Genomic DNA, 27,528 nt, shown 5'->3' on the forward strand with positions numbered 1-27,528 from the left:
GTTGAGGTCGTCAATAACGCCTCCTGGCAGCTTGTGCCATCCACCCAGCCTTGCACTAAAGAGGCAAGGGCAGGACCTTGGTCTTCTGGTCCTCGTCGAGCCCGCTTTAATCATCAAAGGGGCAAATGAATCTTGCCTCCTCGGGACAGAGCTTTGTGAGCTCAGCCATGACGCGAGCGGTACAGACCTTGTCTTGTAGCTTAGGAGCCCACTCCGCCTGTCCTGGCAGTAGGCTTGGTGGAAAAGGAATCCTAAGCTCCCTGGTTAGTCTTGTTACCTCCAATGGGACCTTCCTGCGTGGGCAAGTCCGTGACTCGGAGACCTCTGCGAGGGAGTTCCCCCCGAGCCTGTCTTCTGCCTCGGTTTGATGTCTCCTTGAGGGCTTTGCACCTCGTGGAGCCTCACTCGAGAGTTGCCTCCCGGAGTGATTGTCTTGGTATGAACTTTACAAAGCATATATATTTTTTTGCATAAAAAGGCGAAGTTTGTACGGCGGTTTGAACTTTTAACAGACATCATACTGTAAAAATATCACAGTGTCCTTGGCTGAAGTCCGGGTGCTAGACTGCTAGTTACCGATTTTTTTTTTCCAACAGGAGTCTCTCACAAGTCACAAAGTCACAACCTATGTTAAGCCCTGGGCTAAGCCCTGGTTGCTAGTTTTGTCGAGTTTGATTGGGTTTCCGCGAGTTTGTCTCCCCGCCGCCGCCGCCGCCGCCGCCGCCACAGTTTCTCGGCGCCGCCCCGATTTCTCCTCCCCGCCGCACTCCTCGTCTCCCCCAAATCCGTGCCCCCTCAGTTCCGACGCCGCGCATCTCCACCGCCGCAATCCGCCTCCTCCATAGCCGCTCCCCGTCCCCCCCTCCGTTCACCTTCCCTTTTCCACCCAATCCCAGCAGCCCCCGAGCGCAGCTGCCAAACCCCCTTGCCGCCGCCGTTTCTCGCCGAACCTCGTCTTCCTCACTGCGCGTTACTGGTTTTGTCGGGTTCCTGTATTAGGTTTGGATTTGTAGACATGGCGGAAGTGGAGGATAAGCTCAAGGACTACGAGATCAAGAAGGAGGGCGAGGCTGAGATCCTCATGCTCAAGAGTAACGCCGTCTTCTTCAATCCTGTGCAGGTATCTCACTCAGCGTTCATATTTTTTCTGCGCTTTTCTCTTACACGCTCTGGACGAGGGATTAAATCTGCACTCCTTAAGTTGTTAACCTGTAGGGCGTAGGCTGTAGTGATTGTATGTATTGTTGCAGTCACGGCTGGCTTCTAGTTGATCGGCGTGTAGCAGTTTCAGAGCTGTGAGGTACTTTTAAGGATCCCAAACAGGGTGATGGGTGGCGAACAATGTGTGATTGTGTTTGGTTCGGTAGGCAATTGATCTCGTTGGATTACGGTGGTGGTTTCTTGGTAGCTAAAGTACTTTTTTCTTATTCTCATTTATGTTAGCGTTCTGCACTAGGCTGTTTTAATCGCCAGAGGAAGATGCCAAAGCCCCTAACAGCCAATCTTCTTTGTCTATGTGGTATTATGGTACTGCTTAAAGCTATTGGATTGATCTGTAAAGGTCTCAAATGGCAAGACTTGTCTTGGTTCTTTAAAATAAAATTTAGAAAAGTGTTTCAAGGGTAAGCCCTTAGCTTTTGCCATAGAGAAGCATGCTTTTCTTTTATAAAGAGAGACATAGTTATGGAAATGTGAATTTCTTTTGTGAAATAATAACTATCTATTAATAGTTGATATTGTCAGCTCAAATGTCAGTCATGTTGGCCAATATCTCGGGCTATGGTGTCCGACATGTACCAACCCAACATTTCAGAATGATATTTTAGTGGGTTCGATCAGTGCTGGCAGGCGGCAAGACAAATGCTATATAGATGCCTGGTTAACAATGGCTGTTTTTTCTTCTTAAAGCTAAAGGGAAACCACATCCCATAAACTTGGGGATAACCCCCCAGTTAACCATCATGTGTATTTGTCTTAAGTTGAAGTTTACTGCTTTGATTAGGTACACAACAGAGATATGTCCATTGCTGTTTTAAGGACATTTGTTTCCAAGCGTAAGGAAGAGCATGAAGCACTGCTGAATAAAAAGAATAAGTCGCATAAGAAAGGCAACCAGATCGAAACATCTGTTGTAAATGGAGATGCTGCGTTAACTGGCCAGCATGACAAAATGGACGTTGTTAATGAAAAGGAGACAAATCAGGCTACAAATGAAATAGAAGATCCTTCAAAAGAAGCAACGAAGACACCTTCCTGGAAAGTAACCAGAGAGCTTAAGCCACCAGTTGTTCTTGAGGTGAGACATCTCTTACATATGAAAGATGTAGAATCTATTTCTTTGTGAAGTTTTGATTATTAAAGACATTTATCAATTATTTATTACCATTATTAGACTACCTGATATTGAATTTGCACTGGCAAAAAAAAACTGCAGGCTTTAGCTGCTTCTGGGTTGAGGTCTCTTCGATATGCTCGTGAAGTTGATGGATTAGAAAAGGTAGTTGCTCTAGACAATGATAAAGGTAATACACAGGTTTCTCAACTTTTTTCATGCTAATGTCACGAATGCTGCTGTGCTTGCATTGAATGTGTGGCTTTCTTTCTTCAGCCTCTGTTGAAGCTTGCAAGAGGAATATAAAGTTCAACGGGTCTGCTGCTATTAATAAGGTGGAAGCACACTTGGCTGATGCTCGAGTTTACATGCTCACACATCCAAAAGAATTTGATGTGGTAAGGCTTCTAAATACTTCCAATTTGAATTTGTTACGGCAGTACAGGACAGTTGCTTATTCTACACTCTATCTGCTAATTTATGATAACTCTGGGTGATTCCCGGGCAACCTAGGTTGTAGATTGTTTCCTTCTTCGCCTGTTTGTTTATTTATATTTATTTTATGTGCATACTCAAGCAGTCTATTGAATATTGACCAAATCCATCTTTCTTGAATGTTTTTTAGGTTGATCTTGACCCTTACGGGTCACCATCTGTATTCCTCGACTCAGCTGTACAGGCCGTTGCTGATGGTGGGCTGTTGATGTGCACAGCCACTGATTTGGCAGTTCTGTGTGGAACTAATGGAGAAGTTTGCTACTCCAAGTATGAGCAGTACTTAGTAAAAAAGTTTCAACTACACAGTACATGTTTTGTTGTTCTGTAAGTTGTAACAATCAATTCTGTTGTGTAGGTATGGTTCCTACCCAGTTAAAGGCAAGTATTGCCACGAAATGGCTTTGAGAATCCTCCTTGCGAGTATTGAGGTACACAAGTCCAAAGCCAATTCCAGAGTTATTTCACTCTGAACTTTCGTTATGCTTAACCATGATCAAGGATGAGCTATCATATAAAATATATGTTACCAATTGAACAATTCACAAATTTCAAAGTAGATTCAGTCACATGTTTTTCCTGAAGGACCCGTAAATTTAACTCTAGTCCCCATGTTTCATCCTTTGCTATATTAATTCTTGACGTGCTTACTATTTTCTCTTTACATCAGAGCCATGCAAATCGGTACAAGAGGTATATTGTGCCTGTTCTCTCTGTATTTATGGACTTTTATGTCCGTGTATTTGTTCGAGTATTCACGTGAGTTCCTTTTACCTCCATTTAGTTTTCCCTTTCTATTTAAATACTCTATTCTTTTCATTATTTGGTTGTACCTGGTAATGTTTCTAATTAAGCATTACATATGGGTTTCGCTGCAGTTCTGCGAGTGAAATAAAGAATACCCCCCTTAAACTTTCTTATGTATATCAATGTGCTGGTTGTGATTCTTTCCATCTTCAGTCCCTCGGGAGGACTGTTACAAAGGTATGTTTTGCACACCTTTAACCCCTTCAGTATAATTTCCCTCAATTCAACTCGGCAATCTGAAGCTTCTTTCTTCCTTGCTCTTTCTGTATGAACTGAAGAATAACAGCGTGAAGTATGCACCTGGTATTGGACCAGTTGTTCCTCAAGAGTGCAGTGACTGTGGAAAGAAATTTAATGTGGGTGGACCAATATGGTCCGCCCCTATTCATGATCAAGATTGGGTACTTTCCACGCTGACGGACGTTAGGCCAATGAAGGACAGATATCCTGCATACAACAAAATTACTTCAGTTCTAACTACTGTATCAGAGGTATTGCCGTAGCTATTATCTTTCTTTTCCCAAGTTGTTATTGGTGCATATGTGATTATGCAAAGGCGGCCTGCCAATTCTTAGTGTTATTGTGTGAACAGATTGATGGTACTCTTGAGAATATTAAACCATTAGACTGTATACAACTTTCAAGAATTATTAAGGACTGATGCTTGAATGAGATATTAATCATGCCCCATGGTAAAGATGGAGCCACACAATGCAGTAGGCACTATAGGTGTACTGTAGTAAGCGCCCACATCCACACGAGAATAAAATCAGTGGCAAAAATATGTACATATTGTAACCCCTCCCCCCCGCCCCTCAGTTTTGCTATTTTGGCAAAAGAATGTGATTTTGTATGGTTTTTGTAAAAAAAAAAATACGGAGTACTTATGTTTGAGCACAGGTTGCCAAACATATTTTCATGAAAAATGGTTAAATAAGTTTCTTTCCTTCATAAAAATACATATTTTAGACAACACAACATTTCAATATCTTTTTGTTGGTTTCATCAAGTTTTTAGGAAAGAAAGAAGAAAATTTCACATGAATTTTGTAAATACTTGAGCATTTCCAAAAAAAGTTAACGTTCACACATATTTTGTGTAGGTTTCGTACATGTTTTTCCATCAAGTTTGTTATGGCCATTTAAAAATTGAACCACTATAAACTTCATTGTAACTTGTATGCAAAGTTTGATGAAATCATGAAACCTTAGTTAAACCTGATATATGAAAACTAAAAAAAAAGTTTCATATATGTTTCATTTGAGTTTTAACAAATGAAAATATCAAATTTCAAAATACATTCAACATTGATCTTGTTTGATGAGCTTGTAGAGACAAAGACGATGGTGAAAACGGATCACGAATCAGACACCTGGTTCAAAATGGTCTTTTCTTAATTTTTTTACTGCATATGGATTAAATGATGGGAAACAGAGGAAGTTGACTGTAATTTGATTTTAATAATGCAAAAATAACTGAATGATTGAATCTGGATCAGTAATTGAAAATCGAAATTTGTCGTCCAGTGAACTGACTACTCCAGCTACAAGTAACTGAACATTTCCTGGCTGGTCCTTCCCTTTTTGCTTGATAAACGGGTGAAGGATGTAAATTGAAGCCTTGGTTGTAGCAAAGGTTTGGGACGATTTTGCAGCAATTCAGGCTATCTAGCTGAGCATTTGATTGTTGTGTCCCGTTCGTAGTTGCAGAGAAATTATATACAATTGATGAATGTTCACTCTTTTAACTTCATCCATGTCTTTTGCTATGCAGGAATTGCATGACTTTCCATTGTTTTTTAGTCTCCACAGCATATCTGGTACTGTCAAGTGCACATCTCCATCTGCAGTCATGTTCCGGTCAGCAGTTATAAATGCAGGATATCAGATCTCAAGCAGTCACATTAATCCGCTTGGACTGAAGTCTGATGCCCCTTGGGAAGTTATTTGGGACATCATGCGCTGCTGGGTAAATATTGATTATTACTGCTTTTGATCATAACTTTCATTCAGTTTAGCCTGTGAACTTTTATTAACCTTGCAACGTCTTGGAAACATAGGTGAAAAATCATCCTATCAAGGAACAACCGCATGACACTCCAGGCACGGCAATCCTTTCAAAATCGTCACAGATAGAGGTATCCCATCTGTTGAGATTACAATGCCCCCTGTACATCTTGCATGTGAACAGAATTGTATTTTCACTCTTCAATTCGTGTTTTTCGTAGGCAAATTTCTCTAGAGCAGTTGCTGCCCTCAGCAAGGCTCAGACGAAAAAGGTGAAGCGGTTCCTTCCAAACCCAGAAAGCCACTGGGGCCCGAAGGTCAGGGCAGGTCGGACAATTACTAGCAAGCATATCTCTCTGTTAGGCGCAGAGGCTATCAATGGGGCTATCGGTCACCAAGAGGCAAATGGAGAGGTGACCACCGATAAGCCAGCTTCAGATACTGGAGGGACTGTTGTTACAGATGAAGTGAATGAACCTTCAACCAAACGCCAAAAAACCAGCGATGGTGAACAGCCTACCGAACCTTGATTGACATGGTCATCTTAACATTTGTTCTTTTCGTCCTGATATCGCTCTGGTTGTTTGTTGCTTGTGAGCTGGCAGACTTGATATCAACCGCGGTGACATATTTTTGGCACATGAATTTTGATACGGACTATTTCACTAGAGATTTTAATATATTTTCCTTTATGTGTATGATGTGCCAATTGTTGGTTATTAAGTAGGTGTGACGAATACAGCTATACAAAAGAAAGGCTATGGCCTCTCGAAAAAAGGGTTCTTATGCTGTTGTATCCAACTGGAATGCAGCATGTTGCTGTGGCATGTCAATCAAAAAAGCATACGAAGGAAATATTTCTGAAAATTAAGAGGGTATTTGCTTCTGTAAATGTGATCACTGCTTGACCATGTTTATTGTGGAATGCAGCATGCTGTGGCATGTCAATAAAAAAGCATACCAAGGAAATATTTCTGAAAGCCCAGGGGATATTTGCTTCTGTAAATGTGATCACTGCTTGACCATGTTTTATTGTGGAATGCAGCATGTTGCTGTGGCATGTCAATCAAAAAAGCAATCCAAGGAAACATTTTTGAAAGTCAAGGGGGTATTTGATGTGTTCACTGCTTGACCATGTTTTATTGTGACGCAAAGGACACAGGAGCACATGTGTTAGGGCACGCCGACCCAAACGGACGGCGTTGGACTATCTGTTTTAGGCCGTTTGGGTGGACACGCGGACGGAGCCCCGCATCCGCGTGTCCGTTTGGGTCACGCGCAGCGCCCAACGCCCAGATTTTGGTTGCGGCTATAGAAGTTGCTATTTGCTTCTAAATTCACAATAAAAGCATAAAAAATCATAAAAATGATAAATAAGTTTAAATGCTCAAGATTTATTACATACGATTATTTTCCACATAAGATTATTGTCCATGTATTCAATGACAAAGTATTATTCAAATAAAAATGTAAAATAATACAAATGGCCTAGGCATTGTTTTCTTCGGGATTTTCTTCATTGTTGTTGTTTGCAGTATTGTTGCCAACATGCGTCCACATGTGCTCAACCAAATCATTCTGGAGTTGGTTGTATACAGTTAGATCCCGAATTTCGTGGTGCACATGGAGGATATCCTGGAATGATGCCGGATCACCTTGAGGAGTAACCAACTCTCTCTGGCCATCCCATTCATTATCAAACATTGATTCATCCCGCTCTACCTCAACAATCATGTTATGCATGATTACACAAGCGGTCATCACCTCCCACAGATTTTGCACACTCCAGGCTTTAGCGGGGTGTCTGACGATAGCCCAACGAGCTTGGAGGATGCCTTGCGGTAGAAGTAGTCGTTGAAGAACATGTCGTGGCCACGTTCTCTTTTGCGGTCCAAGGCGGTCGCGCGCCCCGGCAAGGACCCCCGGTACACGGGGATCTGCGAGACATTGTGCTCGTCGATGATCACCGCAGCCTCCGTGAGAAAGTCGACGTCGGACTCCTCGTCCGACAACGTGTCGATGAAGTTTTTGAAGAAGTACTCGTCGTCGATGTCCATGATATACAGATGAAATGAGACAAATTTTAGATCGCCCATTTCATCGAACACCTCGCAGGCGGAGGCCATCCAATGCGTTTGCAGGGACCTACATGCAATGGCCATCCCGGTCGACTTCCGGCCTGGAAACACGGTGCACGAGAGCTCACCTCTGGCGGCAACGACGAAGCTTCTGACGGCGGGAGGTATCGCGACGGCGAGAGGACAACAGCGTCGGCGACGGCATCCTCCAACTCTGCTACGAGGCCGCGAAAGCACATCGCCAAAGCGCGGGGCTGCGTCCTCGGCGAACGGTGGCCAGCGTCGACAGCGCTCCCAAATCGCCGGTCCTGGGGTGGCGGCAAAGCGGTGGGCGATGTGTGCGAGGGGGCTACTTTTTCAAAGGTAGACAGGCGGGGCAGGGGAGGACAAGGGGAGGACGCGAGCGGCCAGCGATAGGAGTCCGCGGCCACGCAAACATGGCCCAGATTTGGGCCGGCTTTGGGTCATCCCGGACGCCACGACCATCAGGATGGGTCCGCGCGCTGGGCCGGGTTTTTATCCGTTTCGACCCATCCGGACGCGCGGACGCGGGATGGATCGCCGCGTTGGAGATGCCCTTACAAATGAAGCATGTGAATGATGAAGCATACTTCTTCTATCGAGCATCTCCTGCCTAGCTCTATTTTTTTTTGAACAGGAGAAGGGTCCAGAGGACCCGAAGCTTCATTAAGTCGGCATGCTACAGTTACAAGCAGGGCTCGAAAGAAGATAGAAATTACAAAGCAGTCCTTGCTTTTTGCAAAAAAGGACCTCACAGGAAATCTAAAAACGCGATCAAGTCCTTCTCTGCCGACGCCATTGTTGACCTTGCAGCAACGGCCACCTTCTCCACTCCGGGACGAAACCACTTGGCGAGGATGCGGTGATTTGTGCCTTATTGAGGCCAGGTAATCCTCCGACGCTGGAGGAAGAGAAATCTTGTGAGTAGCACCAACTCAGCAGGTGCGGAGCGGCCCCATCGGCCAAGAATAGCGACAACAGTAATTGCGTCGCTTGGGAGCTTCCGCGAGAGGAGCTTCGCCGTCTTCTCCGCTGCCTCCAGATCCAGCCTCACCCAAGTCTTGGTCACCACCATGGCTACCAAGACGAAGGGGAAAGGCCACGCCCAGGGGCAGCACAGCCACGAACCACCACCTAGTCGGTGAAGAAAGAGATAAGGTGCTTTGCTTCTCCCCCTCGCCTCCACGGCCGGCCGGGTCAAGCTTCAGCACGCAGAGAACCACGCCGCACCACCTCCCCCCTCGCCGCCATGGCCGGCCAGGAGAAGCTTCACAGCGCCATACTTTCTCACCACCAGGTGACCATCAGCCTCTGATTTATTTGGGGGAGCGGTGTCCAATCCATCTGCTTCGTGCTCCAACCAGAGGAGCAAACGAAGTAGGAGGAAGAACCCTAGAAATCTCAGGATCTGGCTGGGGAAATCCGAAGATGCGCTCCATCTACTGGGCAAAGAGCCCACTACTGGCAGACCGCCAAAACTACTACTATGTACAGAACGGGCAGCCCCTCCTTCTCTTCTCCAGATGGTGGCGCCACCGGAGTTGAGTCGGAGGAGCTCCCAGAAGAGAAGGAAGCCTCTCAAGGTACTGTAGACGATAGAGAGGGAGGAAGGGGGAAATGAGAGCCCCCTGCCTAGCTCTATAGTACATGTATTCATATTCATCGTCGCTCGCTCGGTGCACGCGGCTGGAACCTCTGCGGTTGCCCACGCCGCGGGACTGGTGGCTGCAGCGGCTGCCGCCTTGGAACGACACACATGGTAGGCTTGGCACATATGGTGACACGCTGACTCGGATACCCCTCTGGGTCGCCGGCGCATAGGAACTGGTGCACGACCATGGTGTACTCCAGAGGCACCTGCCGCACTAGCCTCGACTGCATGAGCCGAAGATGACCGTGAGGCGGTGAGGATTGTCGGATGGCGACGCCGCCGCGCCGCTGCCGCCCTTCTTCGGATGGAATGGGGGGGGGGGGGTAATCGCCCGCGGTGATGTGGTCATCACGCTCTCGAGAGTCTGGCCACCCCACCATAGCCGGCGATCGACCTCGTTGTTGTTCATAGGAGGCGCCTCATCCCCTCGTACCCAGCAAGCTTCCTCTCCCTCCGATTGGCGAAGAAGATGCAAGTCGCGTTGTTGTCAGGATCCCAGTGTGGATCCATCCGCTACTCATGCGTGAGCTCGACTTAGCAGTGGTTGGTGATGGCCGCACGACGAGCCACACCTCATGGGCAGGAGAGACTGGCAGGCCTCCCCACCTGGGGCGGGGCGGGGGGGGGGGGCATCAGTAGCCTAGTGGGCAGGGGTAGTTCGAGGCGCACAATGCCACCACCTCCGCATAGGTTAGGCAAGATCGGTAGAAGCCCTGAGAGAGGAAATTGCAGATATGAGTGTAGATGTCCAATGACAATGGCGGTCGTGCCTACATATAGCGAGAAAGAGCGGGAAGACGGAGGCTGGAAGCTGTGGAAATGGCGAGAAGACGGAGACACGTTGCCTGATCGCCTCGGCAGACGAGGTGGTCCATTTCTTTGCCAATGTTGTCCCGCGTCGTAGACGCCGAATTAGTAATTTGATCACGTCAGCGCTAAAACGAAATTAGGAAGGTTGGCTGGGTACGATTTTTGGCGGCAGCACTCCCATAACATTTTAAAAGGGCTTTAGGGTTCCGAGTGCAGACGCTCTAAAGTGGATTGCTGCACATACATACAGGAGTAATATTTGGGCACATGAGAGCGTATGCTCCCTTTATTTTGAAATGCATATTAGACACATTTTGAAATGTTAAAAAAATTGAAATAAACATTTGGCACGTACATCTTCATGTGCTACGTGCTCACAAAGTTATTTCATGAAAAATTGATTTGTCGTGTGGCATGTGTAAAAAAAGACAAAATTCGGAACTAAAACAAGATTTATCACAAGATAAATTTTCTCTTTTTCATGTAAACTACAAATAATATTTTTTTTCGTGAAACTTGACAAACACATATATTATGGAGATGTATATGTAATTTTTTTTTATCTATTTTTTTAACACTTGGAAATATATTTTTATGCACCCGGGATAGTTTCTAATACATACACACTTAACATGTTCCCGTCTAAACCCACAGTTTTCCTTCAACCACCAGTAAAACCAGAGGAGTTTTTGGGCTGTGGGCAGTCTGCTGAGTGCTGAAGGCATGTGCAAAGTCCAAACTCCAAGAAAGTCGACAACAAGTCTACAAGGGCGCAGAGCGAGCAGCCTTCCCCTGGTCCAAGAAATTACTTCGTCTACAAGTACCCCTGCAGCGTCTGCGTGCGTGCACGCCGCAAGCAGAGTTGGTGCCGGTGTACCGCGGTGGCAAGGGTCTGTTCTCTGCGTAGCGTACGGCCATCGCAGATAGTCAAAACCCACGGCGCGCTCTGCACCCTCTTGTCGGGCGTCCAAATGTAACGTTCGTTCACGTGCGCTCGTATGTATGCCCGTATGCGTATCCGACTGTGCACACATGCGGTCTAATTTTCTGGAAGCCCCTGGTCAGTCCACCGGCAGATTTTCCCAGGAGCCAGACGATCAGACGCGCCGGGTGAAGAAAATAGACGGTTTGGAATGATTAGTGTGCAGAATAATTTGCAGCCCGACCGATGTGTGAAACCAAACCAAGTCGTCGCCGTTCGTGTGAGCGGGCTGCCGGCGCCATGCGTGCTCAGCGTCGTCCGCGAGCGTGGCATGGCAGAAGGTTGACGACTGACGAGGGCCCGCCGCACGTGGTCTGGCGGCTGGCCGGCACGCCGAGACGCCGGCCGTGAAGCGCCTACGTACGTCTATGTGGCCGACCACCACGGCGACGTGACGCGCCACCCACGGGCAGGGCAGGGCAGCGCGCGGTGGATGACGGTCCCGTCCGCAGCAGCCGCGTACGCACGTAGCGGGCGGCCGGGGTCCGTCCGGCGCGTCGAAATCAGCGGGGCGGATCCAGGTCCGGTTGGTGGGGGTGGGTGGGCCCACCATGCCCACGTGCGATGTTGAGGGTTGTCCCTTGCCGCTCGCCGGCTCCTCGGCTGGACCGGCACCGGCCGGAATGCTGTTGGCCACCGCGCGCGCACCGCCGTGGCGGGTCAATGGTCAGCGTCACGGCCCATGCCCGCTCCTGTCGCGCGCGGCCGCCAGTACGTGCAGCGTCCATCGATCTTTAAGGGCCTGTTTGGTTCTCAGCCACACTTTGCCAAGCCAAAGTTTGACAATTTGGTATGTGTTTGGTTTTTGCCACACTTTAGAGCTGCCACACTTCACTATCCATATGGTCCACTTGTCATAGAGTGAATTTGTTGCCAACTTTTGCCATGCTTTGTGAGCTTCAAAATCCTGCCATGACTTTTGTGGCTGCTGCCATTCTTGCGAAGTTAGGGCAGCGAAAGTGTGGCTAGGAACCAAACAGGCCCTAAATCACGCATGTGCTGGCTGGCTGGCTCCAGCTCCACCGGCACGACCAGGACGACCCCGTCCGTGCGTGCGCGGAAGATCCAGGCGAGTTTCGTCAGGTGACGTGCGCGCGAGGAGTTCGACGAAACGCACGCTCGTGGGAGCGACTAGATCGGCGAGCGTGCGCCGTGTCCGCTGGCCGCTGTCGTCTCGAGCTCCCTCCACTACGCGCGCACTCGGCAGGCAATCACGGCGAGCGAGCGAGCGTCCGCGCCGACCGGGCAGCTTTAAATTTGTCAATGCCATGCCCGTCCGTGCGTGCGCTCGTGCGGCCGCGCCGCACGAATCCCGCGTCGCCCCCATCTCGCGCGGCCGGATTCATCATGCCATCGGCTCCAACTGCCGGTGGCGCTGAAACCTATCTGCACGACGACGAATGACTCCTCCGCCGGCTCCACCTGCCGGCCGGCCGCATGCGAGCGCTCGAGTGCGGGGGCGAAAGATCTGGGCTTTCTTTCTAGTATCACCCACCTGTCGCATCCGCGCGCACGGGTGCTTGGCTCCATCCGCTCGGTGCTCGCTCTCCAGTACTACAAATGATGACCCGCCCGTGCCACCTAGTGCTCGCTGTACTCCGCCCGTCAATCTCGTTTTGCGCTGCATGGATGGACTTGTCATTTCCGTCCATCTCCATGGCCTAGCATGGCGTGACTGCTCGCTTGTCTGCCTGCCCACTGCCTCGTGTCGTCTTCGTTGCGGTTCTACCCTCGCATAGTGGCATTCGTGTCTAGTATTTGCCCCTTCGTGGTCTACATATTGTTTTTCCCTTCGTCTGTTCATAAGCTCTGCTATGGCGACGAATAGTTACCTCAGGTCAGTCAAGTCTGTTCAACGATACGCACCACTGCTAGATCTGAGCTATATATATATTTTTTCCTCGACAAGGAGATCTGAGATATACACAATGGTACGACTACTATTAGTTATCTCTCCACTATTACCGTTGTACCACATGCACAAGACTTAGCCAGTCTCGCTCGGAAAACATGAACAGTGGTGTGTACCGTTTTCTTTCCTTCGGGGCGTCCCATGAACAGGTCAAATGTACATGGGGGTGTTTGGATACTCTTAATTCCGCTTTGTTACTAGATTATATTGTAGTCGGTTTATATTTCTTATAGTTAGGATTAGCTCCATATATATACTTTGTAATCTGATCAATCAATCAATCAAGCGATCAACAATTGCAATCTTACTTGGTATCAAATATCGATCCTCTCTAAGGTATGGCCCCTCCATCCAAACCGCTGCCGCTCTACTACTTCGAGTGGCGCGCCGCTGTAACCGCCGCCAAAACAACCACCACCACCAAAGCCTCTACCTGGCATAAACCTAACCTAGATCTCTAGAGCTTAAAAGGTGAGAATCGGTAACACAACAGTGACTCTACGACTGAAAGCAAATATATTACAACTCTTAACAGAGTTAAGATCCAAATTTAATACACATAGAGGTCAGTGGCCACATTTTAACAAGCAACGGAAAGCAAATTATGTTATTCTAAATAAGAAGACTGCAAAGGGCCTAAGAGGCCATAACATAAGACGACGTCCCAGCCGATAAGTCTCAGGCTGCTGCCTGTGAACACCAAACTACTCGTAGACGTCAAGGTAGAAACCACCATCTGTTGGAGGGGCTTGTCTGAAACAAAGTATGCAAAGCTGAGTACAGGGACTCAGCGAGACTTAGTACAACCTGTTAGCAAAGCGGGTATAAGAGGCTTTATGTGGAGCTTATTTTGCGTAAAACCAGTTTCCCTTTGTAAACAAGAGGGAGCAGAAGCCCGTCTATTCATATCATTTTTAAAAGGGATAAGCGAGCGATAACAACTCTAGCTCTATATAGCATCACGTTGAATCCACCGAATCTTCATTATCCATTGAACCTATCAACTAGGATCACCCCCTCGATACCCTGAGAAGGGATCCTTATTCACACTCTTGATATCAAGTTTTACGATTAGATTCAAGTTATCTATGATCACACGTCCTTTCCCAAGTCACCCGTAACCGTGGACATGGTTTTTCGAAAAGATATTACCCTGCAGGGGTGTACAACTTGTTGGAGATATGCTCAAGAGGCAATAATAAAAATGTTTATTGTTATATCTTAGTGTTCATGATAAATGTTTACATCCCATGCTATAATTGTATTAACCGGAAATGTTAATATTTGTGTGTTTTGTAAACATAAAAGAGTCCCTAGTAAGCCTCTTGTTAAACTAGCTTGTTGATTAATAGATGATCATGGTTTCTTGATCATGAACATTGGATGTTATTAATAACAAGATCATATCATTAAGTGAATGATGTGATGGACATACACCCATACTAAGTGTAGCATATGATCAAGTCATTAAGTTCATTTTGCTTCAAGCTTCAAGATACATAGTAACCTAATCCTTCAACCATGAGATCATGTTAATCACCTACACCGGATGGATACTTTGATGACATCATACACTACTTCGTAAATGATTAGTTATAAAGGTGGCATTAAGTGTTCAGAAAGTATAGGTTGAAGCACGTGGATCAATAGTGTGATTTGTCCATCCAAATGACGGATAGATACTGGGCCCTCTCAGTGGAATGTCATCCAACTAGCTTGCAAGCGTATGACTGGCTCACAAGGGATGACATATCAGGGTACGAGTAAAGTGTACTAATCGGTAACGAGGTTGAACTAGGTATATAGATACCGACGATCAAACTTTGGATAAGTAAAATATCGCGCGACAAATGGAATCGGTATCGTATGTAAATGGTTCTTTCGATCACGAAGTCATCGTTGAATATGTGGGAGCAATTATGGATCTCCAGGTCCTGCTATTAGTTATTGATCGGAGAAGAGTCTCAATCATGTCTGCATAGTTCACGAACCGTAGGGTGACACACTTGAGGTTCGATGTCGTTTTAAGTAGATATGAAATATGTAATGGAGTTTGAATATTATTCGAAGTCTCGGATGGGATCCAGGACATCACGAGGAACTCCAGAATGGTCCAGAGAATAAGATTCATATATAGGAAGTTACATTCCAAGTTTGGGAATGGTACGGTGAATTTATGGAAGGTTGTAGAAGGTTCCAGAATCATCCAGAATAAATTACTATGGCAGGTAGAGTCCCGGAGGGACTCCACCAGCCCTAGCCAACCCATCAAGTGGGAAGGTGGAGTCCATGGTGGACTCCACCATGGTGGCTGGCCAACAAGAGAAGGAAAGGGAGAAATCCCTTTCCATCTAGGTTTCCAATTTTGGTAAGTTCGGGAGTTGGACTCCAAAGTGGTTTTTGGGGAACCCTAGGTTTTCCACCGATATATAGAGGAGGAGAGGGGAGGGGGCAGCACACACCAATCCAGCCGCACCACCCAGGGCTCCCAAGGCCGGCTCCCAAGAGCACCCCTCTCCCAAACCCTGGCTACTCCCTCCTCCTATTTCTCCCGCGGTGCTTACGGCGAAGTGCTGTCGGAGATCTCCACCACCACCGTCACCACGCCGTCGTGCTGGCGGGATTCTTAAGAGGATCTACTACATCCGCTGCCCGCTGAAACAGGGAGAAGGACGTCGTCATCAACACCGTACGTGTGATCGAGTGCGGAGGTGTTGCCCGATTGTGGCACCTTCAAGATCTTCTACGCGCTTTTGAAAGCGGTGAGTGATCGACTACATCCACCACGAGATTTATCTCGTTAACGCTTAGCAATCTTCGAGGGTATGTTGATCTTCACCTCGTTGCTACCATCTACTAGATTAGATCTTGGCTTGTTATTCGTTCTCGCGGTAGGAATTTTTTGTTTTCTATGCTATGAATCCCTACACAACTTTACCCACACGCGCCAACCGACTCTTAATGCCACTAGTATAACACACTTCCTTCGTGTGCCGGCAGAGGGTGGTCGAAAAAACTTCTCCATTGCTTCGCCTATTCCATGAGTCATCCTAACTGGGGAACTCCGTCAATGTAGGTAGCCATGCTCCGAGGCGGTCCCAGTTACTGTGTGTACGGGGTCTAGTTCAATGCATCCAACATCCTTCACCCTAGCCACGCCTTGTATGATGCACCTTTGAAAACTTTTTCCACCTTTTCCCCGTGCATATGGCAAATGAAACTTGTAAACTAAGTGACTCATGGGTAAGCTAGGCAAGTTCGGGCCAAGGGGTTCCCATGGGCCCCGTGTGGCTGTTCGCTCAGTCTTGCTTCCGAACGCGAGAACTCGGGTCCTAGTATCGGCAAGAACGAGTCAATCACCACATCCCCAAGTGGCGGCCCATCCAAGCCTTTAAACATGTTTATCATCATCACTCATCATACCACGTCATCCTGTCATACTAGGTTCATTCGTAGCTCTGATTCATCAACCGGATGGATCAGAATTCAACGACTAAGCATGACTAAGCATATCATATATACGGCTCTAGCGATGCGTACAAGCTCAACTCTAGTTTTGCTGGGAGCGGTGCATCAGGAACTTTAGGCTACAAGGATGGATATGCACACATAGGATAACTAGAATAGCCGATAAAACATATTTGAAACGTATGCAATATGTAGGAACCAGAAGTAAAAGTATTTCAAAACCATATATGAACCAGGTTAGGGCTTGCCTTGTCCCTCGTTGTTCGGGTGCTGATCTTTGGTGGCGTTGCTCTCAGGCTCGCGTTCGGTCCCTATCGCGAAGAACCAAATACTGGAAAGGAAAGACACCATCAAGATATGGAATAATGGAATGCGCATACAATATGATGACATGTCATATTAAAGGGGTTGGAACAACCCTAGATGCATCGACTGGAATAAAGGGGAATCGGCATCGAACCCGACATATGAGAGGGGTCGATTAGGGTTCCATTAGGGTTTGAATTTTAGTTGGTTCAAGCATGTATGAAATATGCATAAACAGAAAAGATTTATTTTTCTAAACATTTTGACATTATTTGTATTTTTCTGATTTAAAATGAATTAGTTATGAATCTTCCAATTTTTATTCATTTTAAAAAAATTCTGGAAAATATTAAAAGTCTGACAAACATGGCCCACTCTGAGGGTTTTATTATTTTCTGATTATTTTCGAAATGGTGAAATATCTGACATGGGGTCCCACCTGTCACAACATTTTCCAAAATAAGAAATGATTTACAGAAATAGAGAAATACAATTATGACATCACGCTGACGTCATGGTGATGTCAGCGCGGCCTTGAGCTCCCAGATGGAGCACGTATTCGGTGCTACGGGGCTGCCTGGGCGCGCGAGGGCGGGTTTGAGGCGTGGCTACGCGGGCGACCAAATGGTGGCTGCGCCGCTGCCAAACGGTGGTCGGAGCTTGGCCACCGGCGATCTACAGCGACGACCGGGGTAGGCGCTCGGCGCGGTGGCGCTACAGGGGATAATCGAGCAGCACGAGAGCATGGGGAGGTTCGGGTGCTCACCCTGAGCACGATGGAGAGGACGACGCAGTCGCAGGAGGCTCGTCAGCGACGGAATCAACGGGGGCGGCAGCGTCTACGAGGTTTAGGGTTAGGGTTTGTGCGCGCGGGAGAGCGCGGTGAAGGGGGAAAGAGGGTCTAGGGTTCTCGCGGTGGCACGGGGCTACTTATAGGCTGCCGGGGGCGGTGGCGGGGATCTCAGCGCGGCCGGCGCATCGGGTGGCCCATGATGCTGCCAGCGACCTGCTTGGAGGCGTGGGGAAGAAAGGCATTTTTGCCAAAAAAAACCAATTTGGGTGGGGTTGGGCTGCTGGTTGGGCCGTGTTGGGCTCCACCAGAGAGAAGAGAGAGGGGAGAGGGAGATGGGCTGCGCCCAGGTTAGAGAGAGGAGAGGTTTTCTCTTTTTTCTGGTTTTCTTTTTTTCCATTTCCAATTCAAATTTGAAATCTGTTTGAACATTGTTTGAAAACTCGGACTTTCAAAGAATTTATAAACACACATGGCCTTGTTGAATAACAACAAACCCATGTTGCTTAGTCAAGAAAGATCTTGGGAGATTTGAATGTAAAAGATATAGAGGGAAAATTGCATATGAGAGGTTTATTTAACTTTTGATGCAAACTTTGCTCAAATTCGAACTAGATGCATGAGATGCACATGAACACTCATTTATTCATTTAAACAAGGTTGGGATGTTACATCTTGCCGCTCAAAATTATTACCATTGGTGTCATTGATGACCCACAAGTATAGGGGGTGTATCGTAGTACTTTCGATAAATAAGAGTCTCGAACACAACGAGGAGCAGAAGGTGTTGACAAGCAGTTTCGATGAAGGATTCACTGTAAATGCTCACAGACAAGTATTCAGGGGGTTTTGATGTAGCAGATAAATAAAGTACAAGTAAATAAAATGCGAGAGTAATAGTTGCAGCCAGTGGCCCAATCCTTTTTAGCACAAAGGACAAGCCGGTTTGTTTACTTATAATGACCAAACGTTCTTGAGGACACACGGGAATTTAGTCTAGTGCTTTCGCTTCATATAGTTGATTAATCTTCATTGTTTTGATAAGTGTTGTGTGGGTGAACCTATGCTAATGCATCGCCCTTCCTAGGACTAATACATACTTGTGATTATACCCCTTGCAAGCATCCGCAAATACAAGAAAGTAATTAAGATAAATCTAACCACGACCTTAAACTGCGAGATCCTGCTATCCCTCCTGCATCGATATACCAACGGGGTTCGGGTTGCTTGTCACTCCGGCAACCCCACAATTAGCAAACGAATACAAGATGCATTCCCCTAGGCCCATAAAGGTGAAGTATCATGTAGTCGACGTTCACATGACACCACTAGAAGAATAACACCACAACTTAAATATCAAACCATTAAATATTACTCAACATAGTTCACTACTAACATTTAGACTTCACCCATGTCCTCAAGAACTAAACGAACTACTCACGAGACATCATATGGAACATGATCAGAGGTGATATGATGATGAATAACAATCTGAACATAAACCTTGGTTCAATGGTTTCACTCAATAGCATCAATAACAAGGAGTAATCAATACCGGGAGAGTTTCCCCTATGAAATAATCAGGATTCAACCCTAGATGTTACAGCGGTGACGAGGTGCAGTGGGGGACATGACGGTGACGGTGGTGGAGATGATGGTGATGATGATCCCAATGAAGTCCAGCTCGATGACGGTGACGATGGCGTCGATTTCCCCCTCCGGGAGGGAATTTCCCCGGCGGATTTCAGCCTGCTGGAGAGCTCTTTTCTCTCTGGTGTTTTCCGCCCCGCAGAGGCGGCTGTGTCTCCTCGCGATTCTTTCCAGCACCTTAGGTTTTCGGGTAGATGAAGTACGTGAAAGAGAGGCGGCCGAAGGGGGCTGTGGGCCCCCTCCCCACAAGGCGGCGCGGCCAGGGCAGGGCCCGCGCCGGCCTATGGGGGGCCCATGGCGGCCCTCCTCGGCTCCTCCTTTTGGCTGGCTCATTCTTCTGGAAAAATAAGATCTTCGGTGTAATTTTCCGTCAATTGTTGATCTCCGAAATATTGCATTCCGACGGTGCTTTTTCCGGCGAGAATCCCGACTCCGGTGAATGATTCTCCAATAATCATGAAACATGCAAAATAGGTGAAATAACATAAGTATCATCTCTAAATATGAAATATATCAATCAATAACAGTAAATTATGATATAAAATAGTGATGCAAAATGGACGTATCAGTCATCTGTTTGAAGTTCATCTATAGGTTGTTGCCACCTTCGCGACCACATCGCCGCCGACTTGGTGCCTCGCCCCAATGATCCGCAATGGGTCAAAGATGATCTCGCCATCATCCAGTGGATCTACACGCGCGTCTCCACCAAAATCTTCAACCTCTTCTTTCGTGATGCCGCCACCGCCACGGTGCTCTGGTCGGCCCTTTGCAGCTCTTCTAGGACAACGTCGACGCTCGTGTCACCAACCTCAACAACGAGCTCCGCAATACCGCTCAGGGCGACGCTCCATCAACACGTACTGCCAGCACCTCAACGCCATCACCAACGAGCTCCACGAACTCGGTGATCCCGAGACTCATTGCCAACTCATCAACATCCTTGTTGCCGGTCTAAGCGAGAGCTTCGACAAGCAGGAGTACTTCATCCCCATGATGCAGCTTCGCTCCACGTTCGTCGAGCTCTGGTCCTTGCTTCAACATGCCGACATCACACATGCTTGCTAGGAGGCCCACCCGCAGGTCTTCGTCGCCACTCCTCGACCATCGCCGCCACTTCCTGCTGTTGCACCACCTGTGCCGCTCGCGTAGCCTCCTTCTGGGTGGCGTCCCAGCTCCAACTATCAGGGCAAAAAAACCCTATGTGGCGTCCACCCCGCCCACCACCGCCAGTAGTGCCGTCCTTCAGCGCCTCCACCTTCTGCGCCTCAGAGCTGGCGCCCCACGCAAGACCCTTGGACAGGGATGGTTCATGCTTGGCCTATACCCTGGGCGGCACCTTCTCCGATCGGTGCGCCCCTGCCTATTCTGGCTCCTCGATGCCAGGCATGCGCCCCCATACCGGCTCGCCTGGACTGCTCGGATCGCGGCTGGCGCCCCAAGCTTACCATGCTGCACCGATACCTGATACATCTCAAATGTATCTACTTTTCCAAGCACTTTGCTCAATTATTTGCTTCGGAATCTCACCATGCTTGGATGAAAACTGTTGATTCTGATGTTGTTTTTAGCAAAGTCTCCTTTTTGTCAAGTTTTCGCTGGAAATAAAATCGGGGAAAAATACCACGGAAGTTTTTCATAAAAAGGAGGGACGTGGAGCTTTGGATCACGAGAGGGGAGCCACGAGATCCGAACGAGACCAGGTGGCGCGCCCTACTTCTTTGGGCGTGCCACCCAGGCCCGTTGGGCCCTTAGTCGTTGTCTTGTCTCCCCCCTCGCGTGGTGCCTTATATACCCTAAAACCTACCCCTGGGGGCACACGTCATTTCGCAAAACAGAGCGCCGCCGAGACCACGATTGTAATATCCAAGGTTTAGAAGCAATAAAATGAGAGAACACCAAAGTGTGCATTGCATTCATTCATAGAAAATCCGGGGAATTTTCGCGCTTTCAAATAAAACTTACCACAGTAACTGAAGTTTCACTTGAGTTGCTGGAATTGAAGTAGATCATCAAGTCAAGCGCTATAAACTTCACTGTGATCTTTGCTAAAACCTTATTTTGGGTAGAGATGATTTGATCTATGGATTAGATCAAATGGAATTAGATTTGCAACAACACATTTTTTAAGAATCAAACCCTAACTTAATAATACTTAAAAGTTAGCAACTATCTTTGTGTGTAATTTAATTCACTTATAAATAAGGTAAACCACAGGGTTTAAATTGCATACAAGCCACACATTCTTATTTAAATCATAACTTATTAAATACATGGAATATCATAAAACTAAATCCATTTACATTACGAATTATAGTCCAAACTATTTGAATAAAACTAACTATGAGTATTTTGAAACTCATATGATCATGCCTTGGTGAAATCAAACCCAACTATCCAAAATTGAGGAATAACCTTCAACCTTGATCTTTTGACCAATATTATAACATAAATCCAATCATACATGATATGGTGCACTATCACAAGTATAAAAGCATTCACAAGATATTTAGTAACAAATGCCACTTGGCTACTCAAAAATAAATCATATGAGAGGATAATCTATATGCCACATAGGATGAAAATATCTACATGACTTGCATTCCAAGCTTTGCCACCTCATGCTCAAAGGATTGCTATGGATGAGGGCATGACACCCAAGCACCTTATTCATCAAACCAAAACAAGAGTCACCCACCTATGTGTCATGATACTAGAGCTTGTCCAAGCCTATAAATAGAGCCACACCCTTCATCCATTTGCTCATCAAGTACCATGATACATGGGAACAAACACATAGAGCCACTCCATGTGAATTAGCTAGGATCAAGATGAAGAAGCTAGGAGGTGGAGGCATACCACAAGATGCAGGTTTATCATAATTCCTGAAGAACAAGCTACAGAAGATTGCAAGGTAGAATTCCTAGGCAAAACATATATTTAGAGGATCATATCATCATCTCTTGAGTAGGATCTTAGGATATTCCAAGATATTGAGAAGTGAGAGAAGTTATAATACTAACCATAGTCATGTTCATACAAGAATATTAGGGAAGTACTAATCCTAGTTGTTCAAGTCAATATTTGATCTTGGAGGTGAGAATCCTATTCCAATAGCAATACCTTAGGAAACCAATTCCATAATCATCACAACTTGGTATTAATTATAAACCCTAAGAATCTAGGATGAGTGTGATGAGAGGAATATTAAAGAGGGATTAGTGAGGAATGAGTGGATCTTGTCTAATGCATGATCATAACTTGTAGATATAGATGATAAATTAAAGCATATGATCACTAGATCTCATCTATCACATAAAATATTAAGTATATCACTAGTAGTTAACCCCAGACCAATCCTCATGTCTTGTATGGAGGAGTAACCCGAGCTAGCCAATAAAACACAATCAAAGCTTATGCTTATACCCAATTCAAACTTGTTTATCACATGGGTAATCCCAACTAAAACCCTAGACCACATTTGAATCCAAGTATCACTTGGGATCATAAAAAGAATCCTGCCATGACTCATGCCTATTTATACTTCAACTAGTGAGCATTACCAAAACCCTAAACCTTTTCACATGGGATCCATCCCACATAAAATAACATGTCCTAACTTGTGTATCATGGATCACAAGTATAAACCAAGCCATATATACCGAAAGACTAAATTCCATTTGGTGAGTAGAGTGAAACCAATAACCAATTCCACTTTGATTTCCAATCACTTTGCTTAGTTACCCAAATGGAATATTGTGTCATAATTAAACCATCACCTTAGCAAGTGAGTTCACCATGATGAGTATAGGATCTATCCTAAATAGTTTAGATTAAAGCTTGCTAGTGTAGATTGATGATTAGAGAGTTTATCTCATCACTTTTCTTAAACCGTTAGAAACAAATCTCCACATAAAATCATGAGCCAATCCCATTCTCAATATCATCTATTTTAAACTTTAGCCATCATTAAAATATATAGGAACAATCAATAATGTTAAGTGATAACAAAACCTAATAATATGTTTACCATGCAATGGTTATAAGTTTCAAATCAATTAAATAGATATGGTTCCTAAGGTGAAAGGAAATTAAATAAATACCTAAACCATTTTTATTTAATTCAAGTGTCACAAGATCTCAATTAAATCCTAAGCAAACTATTTGTTTAAAATAATAAAACCATGCAGTAAGCATGATTATCAAATTATCTTGATACTCAAATATTTTAGAACCTGCAAAACAAAACAGAATTAAAATTTGAATTCAAACCACAAAATAGAAAACAGAAAATATAAAACAGAATTTGAAAAAGGAAAAGAGAGGGAAACTTACCAGACCTGGCCGCAGCAGCCCACCACAGCAGCCCAAAAGTCAGCCCAGTAGCAGCCCAGCCCAAACCAAATACCGTTTCGGTTGCTTTAATAATCGTGCAAGGAGAAAACACTTCGTCGTCGTCGTCTCCGAGCTCGACAGCGCGGTGGAGACAGTAGGCCACGATCTCGTCGTCGATAAGCATGCCCCGGACGTCGCTAGAACTCAGAACCACGCCCAATCTCTCTCGCGTCCGAGCTTATCCGCGGTCGAGAAGATCTTTGCCAAACGGAAGCTTCCAGAGACCGCCACCTCCCGACCATGGCCGTCACCGTGTCGAGGCCACATGGCTTCCCTTGGCCTATAAATAGGTGGAGAGCATCGCCGTGCACGCCTTGTTCACCTCCGCCACTCCATTGCTGCTCAGACACCTTCTATCTCTCACACGCATCCACTCTCTGTCGCCGGAGTCGAAGACGAAGCCGACGGAGGAGGCCACCCCAGCCTCCGGCGCGTGGTCCAGGAGGAGCGCCTGGACTCAAGGAGCATCCGGGAGGAGCCAAGCATCCGGGGAGCCGTGTGGAGGATCAATTTCCTCGTTCCCTTCGCGAGCACATCGCCGGGAAGTCTGCAATCACCGTCGTCTCCGTCGACCATCGCCGGAGCCGACCACGCCATCATGTTCAGGGTGAGCATACGCCTCTATAGAGCTAGATCTCGCATCCTAGAACCTCCTGTAGCTTCCGATCCGAATCTCGCCGGAGTAACACCGCCGCAGAGCTCGTCGTCGGCGATGTTCCGGTGATCCCCTCGCAAAACCACCACCACCATTCGCTTCGTCTCGTTGTACTCGTTCAGTAGAGGCTAGCCGCGCATCTCGGGGAGCCCTAAATCAGCGGCGCCACCGTGCTCTGGCCACCGGCGTTTAAACGTCGGTGAGGTCAAACGCCACGGTCCACTTTGACCGGTCTTTGCTTGCGTGGCAGCCGACGTGGACACAAGCCCCACCTGTCTGTGTCTTGGGGTAGAAGTGAACCGGTAGGTTTAGTATTTCCACTCATTTATAAATTCCAGAAAATCACTGAAACTTTGTAGAAATAAATAAAATTCATTTTTTGATCAGAAAAATATGAATAATATATCAAAATGCTCACAAAAATAAACTCTATTCAAATAAAATATAAAATAAAAATGTGTGTCAAAATAAAAATTCACTTATTTTTAACTTTATTAATTATGCCTTTTCATTTGTTTTAAATCCAATTTGAATTCCATAATTAGTAAAGTTTCAAAATAAAATATTAGCTAATCATCAAATAAATAAAATGTTAAGATTAATTTTCTTTATCATATTCTCATCAATTAAAATATTAGTGGTAATTCATAAACCTAAATAGGAGTTACCCTAATTATTAATTCTTGTGAAAATTAATAAAATACTAAAACCATTATTAATTTTGTTTCAAAGTAATTAGTGACCACATCTCTATTACCAATTATCATTACAAGAGTTGTACCAAAAATTAGAAACCCTAGTTCTAATATAAGTAAGACCTTGAACCCATTATTTTATGTGTTCATCATAAATTGTTTCAATCCTAAAACCCTAGGGGTTTAGCCCATGTGATCATATCCACTTCACCTTTACATGTAGAACCTTAATAAACAACCAATAAGTGCATACTCATGATCCACTAAAATAAAACTAGGTACAATTCACATGAGACCATCATTCATGTCTTTATTTTTGATTAAAACCTATATGATCCATTAATGCCACCTAGATGCAAACCCTAAATTGGTACTCTTATGTTAGCACCATTGATCACTATTCTTAGCATCACACCACTGAAAATCAACCTTAACCATCCTATCCTAAAAGAACCCTAATAATGAACCCTAACACCAATCTTGTGTAGTAATGCACATCACATGTTCCTATCCAATTAAACCTACTTAGGAAATTATAAGCCACTTAATTTAGAAGCCATTAGTGATCACTTAGTGAAGCAAATGTGAAACCATAGTAAACCCTAATAGCTAATGGATGAAACCACTTTGATAACCATCCCTTGATAGAATACCCATTATCAACCATAGTAATAAACCTACCAATACTTGCTACATATAAATCCATTCTACTTAAGAATCAACTAGTACCTATTAGTAAACTAAATGAATCCATTAGTAAACCCTAGAAGCCATAGCTTCTATTTATAGTATTTCTTGTGCTTATTTGACTTGTTCTTCAAAAATTATTCTTTTGAAGTACAAATGTTAATAAAATCATAGAAGCCATAGTTCCTATTTGCAATACTTACTGTTCCTTAATTAATATGTTCTTCAAAAGTTATTCTTTTGAAGTATAATATAAGTAATCATCAACCATGTCCTGTAGAACTTAAAATAGACAACTATTCTTGATTTCTTATGCAATCAATATTCCTTTATGTGTATGCTTGTTATAATACCTTATATTACTTGTTTATGTTATTAATATCACCAACCCTAATAATAACCTTGTTTGAGAACCATTCTAAAAGTGCAACACACCCTAAAGAAATATCTACAACTCATCAATCTTAAATCATCGGGATTAGGTTACGCTCGGGACGATTGCATCTCATACTATGCATTATAGCATCTTTGTCAGTTCTTTAAACATTGTCCTTACCGGACAATGATGGTATTTCAGAATTTGGAGTTCTCACGTATCGAAGCTTTTGCCTGCATAATCTTGCAGTCAAAAAAGGCAAGTTCATCACTTGCTCATGTCATTTGATTATTTTTATCAAATTATATGCAAAGTACTATACTTATCACTCTTGCATTGAAAAGCAAATATTATTTTACAAATATGAATATGACTATGTGGTGGGCAATGGAACCATGGTATGTGTTGATTGGTGGAGGTTCCATTGCACGGGTACTATTCATCTAGGATTAAGTACCAATGTCGTCCAGTGATTCTAGCGCCGTACATATCGCGTTAACCATAAGATCTATAATGGCTCTGGGGAAGTCAGCTGTATCTTTTCCCTCTCGCATGCCAACGGACTAGTGATAAGGGTTGCCTGGATCGGTCTATCTTTGGTAAAGGTGGGGACATGTGGTCCATCACGGTCTACCATTAGATATAGGGGAGGGCAGACTTATTATTGGTCTATGAAGGATTGTAAGGGTTGTCCGGATCGGTCTATCTATGGTGTATAGGACAGGGCACATAAATTGTTCGGATCGGTCTACCTTATTGGTATAGGGGAGAAAAGTGCCTGTGTCGGTCTACCCATAGATAAAGGGGAGGACAGACTTACAAAAGGGTGGGTCTGCGAGGTCGCGGAGAAGGCAGTGATTGGCTTGGACCTTACACCTGGCCCCACACCAAGGAAGTGTGGACGGGAAAGATCACCCGGTTGTTATCAAGGATAAGTTCTCTTATGGGAAAAGTAACGCACCTCTGCAGAGGGTATCAAATTGTGGCAGTCACTCCCTGTTCTGGGAAGGGAACTACGAACGCGGCAGGAAAGGAACTCCATGAAGTTCTGGTCAACCTGTGAAGACTGACGGGCATAGTTTTCAGAATAAAATAAACCTTTTGAAGAAATGTTTATGAAAACTTGCATTTGCCTATGACTTTCCTGGTCTATGGCTGTAGCTAGTGCATGATACACCTATTTCCTAATATGAACTTGCTGAGTACGCTCGTACTCATTCCCTCCCATTTGAACCCCTTCTTAGATCAAGGCACCGAAGGAGAAACTACCGTGGAACTCGAAGACAAAGGAGTCAACTGCAACAAGATGAAGAATCCAATCAAAGAAGTCAATGGAGTCAACTTCTGCATCAACTATAATGGAAACCTAGACTAGTAATAAAAGGGAACCTTTCCCTAATCCTAGCACCTAA

At 45.4% G+C, this 27,528-nt stretch overlaps 1 protein-coding gene across 1 annotated transcript; it reads left to right on the forward strand.

Moving 5' to 3' along the window:
- Nucleotides 1-734: 734 nt before the first annotated feature.
- On the forward strand, nt 735-6,408 carry LOC124702083 (probable tRNA (guanine(26)-N(2))-dimethyltransferase 1). Its single transcript, XM_047234184.1, has 12 exons — nt 735-1,120; nt 2,003-2,296; nt 2,435-2,522; nt 2,609-2,730; nt 2,958-3,097; nt 3,186-3,258; nt 3,498-3,586; nt 3,706-3,811; nt 3,913-4,125; nt 5,408-5,602; nt 5,694-5,771; nt 5,862-6,408. The coding sequence occupies exons 1-12, from the start codon at nt 1,016-1,018 to the stop codon at nt 6,168-6,170; spliced, it is 1,812 nt and encodes a 603-aa protein (XP_047090140.1). The 5' UTR covers nt 735-1,015; the 3' UTR covers nt 6,171-6,408.
- The last annotated feature ends 21,120 nt before the right edge of the window (nt 6,409-27,528 follow it).

The sequence above is a fragment of the Lolium rigidum genome, chromosome 3 (assembly GCF_022539505.1).
Source record: "Lolium rigidum isolate FL_2022 chromosome 3, APGP_CSIRO_Lrig_0.1, whole genome shotgun sequence".
NCBI classification, from domain to species: domain Eukaryota; kingdom Viridiplantae; phylum Streptophyta; class Magnoliopsida; order Poales; family Poaceae; genus Lolium; species Lolium rigidum.

Bases quoted from the DNA above. Each gene is read 5' to 3' on its own strand.
- LOC124702083 (XM_047234184.1), top strand. From the start codon at position 1,016: ATGGCGGAAGTGGAGGATAAGCTCAAGGACTACGAGATCAAGAAGGAG. The intron at 1,121-2,002 runs GTATCTCACTCA...TGCTTTGATTAG, and splicing joins TCTTCTTCAATCCTGTGCAG to GTACACAACAGAGATATGTC. The intron at 3,587-3,705 runs GTGAGTTCCTTT...GTTTCGCTGCAG, and splicing joins GTATTTGTTCGAGTATTCAC to TTCTGCGAGTGAAATAAAGA.